Source organism: Drosophila subpulchrella, chromosome 3R, assembly GCF_014743375.2.
Source record: "Drosophila subpulchrella strain 33 F10 #4 breed RU33 chromosome 3R, RU_Dsub_v1.1 Primary Assembly, whole genome shotgun sequence".
Lineage (NCBI taxonomy): Eukaryota > Metazoa > Arthropoda > Insecta > Diptera > Drosophilidae > Drosophila > Drosophila subpulchrella.
The window spans coordinates 10,181,868-10,188,712 of NC_050609.1; the positions used below are offsets into that span (position 1 = coordinate 10,181,868).

General features: G+C 44.0%; 4 protein-coding genes across 9 annotated transcripts in view; 3 read left to right on the forward strand and 1 right to left on the reverse strand.

Moving 5' to 3' along the window:
• LOC119560693 (ribosome-releasing factor 2, mitochondrial) overlaps nt 1-429 on the forward strand; it is a 32,699-nt gene extending 32,270 nt beyond the window's left edge. For all 6 annotated transcript variants that reach the window (XM_037874275.1, XM_037874289.1, XM_037874284.1 and 3 more), the window contains 2 exons: nt 32-181; nt 241-429. In XM_037874275.1, the coding sequence (XP_037730203.1) occupies nt 32-181; nt 241-405 (315 nt within the window). In that variant the 3' untranslated portion in view covers nt 406-429. The remainder of the gene's footprint in view (nt 1-31; nt 182-240) is intronic.
• Nucleotides 430-634: 205 nt separating this feature from the next.
• On the forward strand, nt 635-2,285 carry LOC119560806. The gene is made up of 3 exons (XM_037874443.1): nt 635-1,782; nt 1,848-2,003; nt 2,065-2,285. Exons 1-3 carry the CDS (start codon nt 664-666, stop codon nt 2,182-2,184), a joined length of 1,395 nt encoding a protein of 464 aa, XP_037730371.1. The 5' UTR covers nt 635-663; the 3' UTR covers nt 2,185-2,285.
• A 146-nt stretch (nt 2,286-2,431) lies between these two features.
• Nucleotides 2,432-3,902, forward strand: LOC119563434 (probable 39S ribosomal protein L45, mitochondrial). Its single transcript, XM_037876824.1, has 2 exons — nt 2,432-2,568; nt 2,636-3,902. The coding sequence occupies exons 1-2, from the start codon at nt 2,524-2,526 to the stop codon at nt 3,662-3,664; spliced, it is 1,074 nt and encodes a 357-aa protein (XP_037732752.1). The 5' UTR covers nt 2,432-2,523; the 3' UTR covers nt 3,665-3,902.
• A 1,336-nt stretch (nt 3,903-5,238) lies between these two features.
• LOC119552991 (phenoloxidase-activating enzyme-like) lies at nt 5,239-6,750 on the reverse strand. The gene is made up of 7 exons (XM_037863013.1): nt 6,554-6,750; nt 6,456-6,498; nt 6,236-6,405; nt 5,623-6,126; nt 5,509-5,557; nt 5,318-5,432; nt 5,239-5,247 (listed from the first exon to the last, which is right to left on the reverse strand). Exons 1-7 carry the CDS (start codon nt 6,627-6,629, stop codon nt 5,239-5,241), a joined length of 966 nt encoding a protein of 321 aa, XP_037718941.1. The 5' UTR covers nt 6,630-6,750.
• Between the last annotated feature and the right edge of the window lie 95 nt (nt 6,751-6,845).

Below are 6,845 nucleotides of genomic sequence, written 5' to 3' on the forward strand. Positions count from 1 at the left end.
TGGTTAACAAATATTTTCCTCGACTTCACAGCTGCTAAGCACGAGTGGCACCCGGCTGTTGGAACCCATCATGGCACTTCAAATTGTGGCACCCAGTGAACGTATTTCCGGCATTATAGCTGATCTTTCACGACGACGTGCGCTGATTAACGATGTCTTGCCAAAGGGTGACAGAAATAAGGTAAACGCCGGTGAAGCACACATATTGTGAAAGCCATTAATTAACCCACTCTTTTTTAGATGCTTCTGGTGAATGCCCCTCTGGCAGAGCTCTCCGGTTACTCCAGTGCCCTACGCACAATTAGCTCCGGCACAGCGAGCATGACGATGCAGCCATGTGGCTTCTCTTCCATGAACTCTGCGGACGAATCGCTGGCGGAGCGAAGAGCCCAGGGCCTTGAATAGTATCCAGTGCACTCAGAATTGTTAACTAGTTATAATCCGTCTAGCAGGCAGGCTGTCAACTGCCTGCTGCCCTGATTGGACGGATATTTGTTTGTAAATTTTGATCTGTGCAGCAATAGATTTTTTTTTGTGACTCAATACATGTCGGACCCATATTTTGTTGTTCATTTTCAGACCCCTAAGCCTTAAGTTTTTTGAAAGTGTTGTAAATTAGCGTCACAGATTGGTTTTTTTTTGTCTGAAGCGCTAGTCGCAACCATGGCGTTCTCCACTCAAAAGGAGTTCTTTCACGTGCCGTTTAGTAACGAGACATACGAATTTGAGTGCATCGATTCGTGCGTTAAGCTAAAGAGCTATCCATCCACCATCGACGACAGATCATGGTCGGCAAACGAGGACAAGAAGTCGCAGTTTGTGGCTGATCTGGTGGCCTGCAATTCACCGATTAAGAAGCAACGTGACGAGGATGGAAGACCTTCGCCCAGAACTCCATCGGGACCAGAGGATGAGTACGGTAGCAACTTGGTGGTGGGCGACAGTCTTATTAATGCGGCCGACGACACTATCGGCCGAATGCAGGATCTGATGATCAAGAACAATATGCTGCAGAAGAAACTGGCCGACTCCGATGAAAAGCTGAGGACCGCCAACCAGGAGAGTGACGAGATCAAGCGAATTATGGACCAGCGCTATGACCCGGCCAAGAGCAAGGCCCTGAAAAAAAAGATCAAGCAGCTGGCCGACGACAATAAGATCACTCCGCAGGACGAGAAGGAGCTCAACGATCTGCAGGCGGCCATCGACGATATGAACAAGGCCCACGATATTCTGGAGGCGGAGAATGCCAATCTAAAGCGGCTGATTGATAAGCAATCAAAGCGCTGCAAGCTGGACAGCATCCCTATAGAACCGGAAAAGAGCACCGACATCCCGTATCTGCAGAAGAAGATCGACGATCTGGGCAAGGAGGTGGCCCTACTGCGTCAGTTCGAGGACGAAGTCATGAAGCGGTGTGCCAAGAAGTGCGGAGCCGATGGTGGCGGCGGCGGTGGTGGTGGTCCTACGGGTTCCGCTGGAAGCGGAGGTGCTCCTGGCAAAGGCAGCTTCTCGCCGAATAAGGATGCCGATAACATCCAAAAGATCCTGGCGGATCGCGATGCCCTGCGCAAGAAGTGCAAGGAACTGGAGGAGCTCGGCGAAAAGGTCAACCAGCTTGAGCAGAAGGCCAACGAGGCCGAGTGCCTGACGAACAACCTCGAGGACAATCTTCAGCAGCAGTGCCAGTGCATGCAGCAGTTGCAATGCGAGATGCAGGAGATGCAGAACTACTACGAGAACGAGGTGGACAAGGCCAAGGGAAACGAGGAGATACTCAAGGTACATTGGTCTAGACTGCTAAATTAATATATATTACAAGTGGATTCATTACCTCTCCCCCTCAGTGCCGATGCAATCAGATGAAGCAGGAGCTGGTGGCCGCCAAGTGTGCCGCCCAGCGGGCCCAGTGCCTGCAAATGGAGATCGATGTACTGCGAAACGAACTGCGGAAGCGGGATATAGCCATCAACGCATACGACTGCCAGTACCAGCAGCTAATGGTGAGTATCGACAGGGAGCTGCTGGGACGGACCATCTAAATGCCTTTTACTCGGCCTCCAGATGAAGGCCAAGATGTTCAAAAGCGCCGGCTACCGTTTCCTCGACGATCTGCCACCCGATTGCAGCGAAAGCTGTGCCGATTGTGCCGAGGAGGAGGAAGAAGGAAACGGAGCACCCTGAAACCGGAAAAGTTTTCCCTTTCGTTCAGATTGTTTCCAAATTTCCAACAGCCATTGATCGAAATCTATAGTTTTAACAAATTAAACCATTCATAAAACCGCCAAGATTGCTTTTACTATTTGTACAATATATATTTAGTTAAATACAAACATTTTACGAATTTAACGGAATAATTTGTTTAAATTCAAAACTAGTTCTTGAAAATAATCGAATGAAAAATCGATAACGGTTTGTTTACTTAATCGAATGTCACGTTTGCCAGCAGAACGCGTTAGTGCATTTCGGTTAATTCTTCAAAAGTTTGTTATTACGGAGTTTTTATATAATAAATAAATTACTATGGAGAAACTTGCGTCGGCCAAAACGTGTCTAAAACTGTTGCAGGTCTGTGGGTAACTGGTTGGGGAATCGAACATTTCCTTCGTAACAAGCCTTTCATTGATAATCGCAGGTTTTGCCTGGCATGCAGCAGGCGGCCACCATTCCAGGTGGCCTGGCTCCTCCGCTCCAGAATCTTATCCAGATGCAGCAGGTGCGACATAGACAGACCAAGCACTGGCAGCCCGAGTTCAAGCGGCTGCGCAAGCTGAAGTTCGTGAAAATGGATCTGCCCAATCTGCGAGAGAAACAGGAGGATATTACCAAGGAGGAGATGCGCAGCCGGATGAAGGAGCGCGGTGTTCTGCCGCCGCGTCCCTGGATGGAGCGTCCATTCCACATCAGCTGCACCGGGGGCATCTTCGAGGCGTATGTGCCGCCGGAGGGCGATGGCAAGAAGTCAATAATCTCGACATCGGGCGCTAAGCAGAAGCTGGAGTTTCTGGAGAAGAAGTCCAAGAGCCTGATGGCCGTGCGTAAGATTCGTTCCTACGAGGAGAGTTTCGGCACCGACGAGTTCGGCGCCGAAGCCCAAGATATCTACATCCAGGCGCACACGCACATGGCCGCCAAGGAGAAGTACAAGATCCGTGAGTTTGTCACCGAGCGCTGTTATCCGGAGATGATGCACAACGTCAAGGACAAGACCATTCGCTGGAAGTTCTTGCAGTCGCTGGAGCCACCACGCGTCGTCCATGCCCGCGTCACCGAGGTGATCACCAAGGAGAACCAGTTCGCCCAGGTCACCGTACGTTTTCACAGTCAACAAATGTTGGCCATATACGATCGCTTCGGCCGGCTGATGCACGGCAGCGAGATCCTAACAAAGGACGTACTGGAGTATGTAGTGTTCGAGAAGCACATCTCCAATGAGTATGGTAAGTGGCGGCTGCACGACAAGATCATCCCCGATTGGCTGCCGGCCAAGGAGCCGGCTCCCATTACCTATCGTCTTATCGAGGATGTGGAGGAGGAGCCTCCAAAGGAACTGAGCGCTGGTGAGGAGGCAAAACAACTGGAGACAGGCAGCGAACAGCCCAAGGAGCAACTCCAACTGACCACCCCAGTTGAGAGCCGTGCGAAACCGTCTCTGACCATTTGATTGTACTTTTTATGGGCCGCCTGGCGGCTCAGAAGGATGCGCTTAAATGTAGCCGAATGAGTTTTGAGTCACCACATTGTTAAATTATAATTTTAAAAAACATTTTCATTTGTTTTTATTTTACTTTATTAATATATTTAAACATACGAGTGTGGAATACACATATAAAGATATTTACGGAGATGTAGGTATGAGCATATGCATATTTTTGTCTTTGATCATTTTGCAAGTTCATTGATTTATGCCACCTTTTATAAAATACGGCCTATACTAATTTGTATATTGCTCCTTCATATTACTGGAACAGAACTCTTAAATTCCCAACTGTAACTTAATATACCAGCCAGATTTCAACTTAGATTTGTATACCCTTGCAGAGGGTATAATGGATTTTGTTTAGAAGTTTGCAAGGCAGTGAAAGAGAACCCATAAAGTATATATTGTTGATCAGCATTACTAGACGAGTCGATCTAGCCATGTCCGTCCGTCTGTCCGTTTCTACACAAACTAGTTTCTCCAGGTTTCGGGATGAAACCTTGGCAAAAGTCTTTTCTATTGCAAATAGATTATAAGTAACCGAAAAAATAATGAAAACATTTTTTTTAATTAGGTATTCAAAACATTTATTATTATTTAAAGAACACATTTTTAATTGCTCCAAATTGTAGTTCTACATTTTTAAAAATTGTAATTTCTAGATATGGGAAATTCTCTCCTGTTCCCAAGACGATGAGTTTAAATTACAGCTCTTGATTACCACTACAATTGATGTTAAGGTTGACTTTGAAGAATTGATTGTTATTAAAAAATTATAAAAGTTCAAGGGTTTACATTCAAAATATAGGCAGTTTTTTAAATTGACTTTTAGTGAAAAATATCAATAGGTGTGGTTCTAATAATGTATCAAAGGATGTGCAAATGGCTTAGTATAGTTGAGAATCAATTTAATTTGAAACAAATATCTGGACTAAATTAAATAGAAATATGTTTATATCAAGTTCAAATCTTTTTGGGTTTGCTGACATTTATGGAGCATTGCTCTACATAAGGGGACATTCCATCAACCAAATTTCCTACATCTCATTCTGTTCGAAATCCAACGACTTCAAATATTTGAAAAACCTTAATAATTCGTTCTGTAGGTTATTTACCCGACACATCTGTGCGGTAAGCAAGTTCATGCCTATTGAGTGGAGGTCTGGAGGTCTGCTCGGGATGCATGGTTTTGTTTTTATATACCACTTTTTTTGTTATCCAATCGAGATAACTTGGAATATAGGTGTAGACGATCACCCCATTCTTAATATGGCTTATTATGCCAACCAGTAGATACCTGTCGAAGCCATTAACCTTCTTATAAGTACCTACCACTGAACCGGGTAAATCGTACAAAAAAGTCCTAGGTTTCTCGACACAAAATTGATCAGGCCTAACCTGCATTTTAGTTTTTGTGGAGCAAAGGGAATCATCGATTCGTGTGAGTGTTTGATTTTGAAGGTCACTAAAATTATTACCATAGAGAACGCCTGTAAGTGTTTTTGATGGAATTGAGTTCAGTTGAAGGCAGATAGGCTTCAATAGTTCTGAAAAGATAACCTGTTTATATGAGATATTAATTACTTAACATTAAACTATGCAACATGGTTTCGTCACCTTTTGTGCTAGTTCAAGTAAAGCTATATTGTTCCTTTTTGGTTTTGAAGGTGAGTAATCTGGGTGTTTGTCGATCTTAAGGACACTAACATAGGAGTCTTTTATACGAGCGATTCTTAAAAGAAAAATGTAGATTTTACGAAAATTAAAGTGTGAACACAAAACAAAAACGAAACTGTTATTCTTCTTACATTGTAGTGGCATCTGTTCGCAAATCTCTTGCGACAGTCAACACAAATCCTTTGGAATTCGAAAACAAAATTAATAACTGCAATGATATGATCGAGATGATAAAAGGTACTTACGGTCAGTGATCAGGGTGCCTTTGATAGTGCTCCGAAGAGATACCTCCCAAAGGCGCACTGCAAAAACCCCGTGCATTTGGCTGCTGCACTCCTCAAATAATAGGGTATCGTTGTATTTTTCCACCATTTCAACAATCCAGTCTTGGTAGCTCTCCACATTTGTGTAAACACCCTTGTTATTACAGTTTGGTGAACCGAAGCTTACGATGCCAATCTGCACGTAGCTTTTAGTCCCCTGATACACGTAATCCGCCGCCAATGGCCCCCCGGAGTCGCCAGTACATGTATCGCCACCGTTAGATGATACCGCACAGAATTGGTCATTTTTAACAGGCAGGTAGGAGCAATTCTTCTGTCTTGTCCGAGTTAGAGTGATGCTCATAATTATATCGCTGAAAACCTGTGCGGAAGAATTCGTCTTGCCCCAGCCGTAAGCCCTACCTTGAATGTTATTCGGAAAATGTACAGCGCTATCCACGATAATGCAAATGGGCCGGATGGAATCTGCAGATATATTTAACATTAGAAGCCGGTAAATCGCAATAAAGTGATACCGATTTCATTTTTTTTTAATGAAAACGAAAAGCTGTCTTTTAATATGAGTATTTCTTACCATTATAATCCACTGTTTCGTTTAGCTTAATAAGTCCTATATCATACACAATAGGAAAAAAATTGGGACGGAAACGGGGATGAGGTATAACCCGGCTCACGGTATACTCTCTTACGACTTCACAATTCGAAGTCTTGCAAGATCTATCCTTCTCCCCAAGGCGCACGAATCTACATCAAAATAGTTAGTGCCAATCAGCAAATGCTCTTTGAGTACTAACCGTAACTTGTCAACTAAGCAATGCCCTGCTGTTAAAACAAAGACTAAATAAAATAAATTATTAGTGTACGGCATTAACATAAATTGTCCAATTCTTACGATTAGTAATAAGAGTTCCGCCGCATATAAATTTGTTTTCACTATTGTATAAGCTAGCCATCCACGCTGTGTCCATTCCCCGAGCGTCGGTGCCTAGGGTAACTTTTAAGCCAAGCTCTATATGACCCTCACACGCTCTATCCAGGAGATATGCTAATCCCTGGTGGGAAAGCAAAAACGCGAACAGAGCTAACGAAGACACTGACATCATTTTCAACGAAAATCTGCTGAGCTACTAATGCTGATCCTCAAACTCAAGCTTATGAGAACCCAATTTTTTTAAGATCATTAA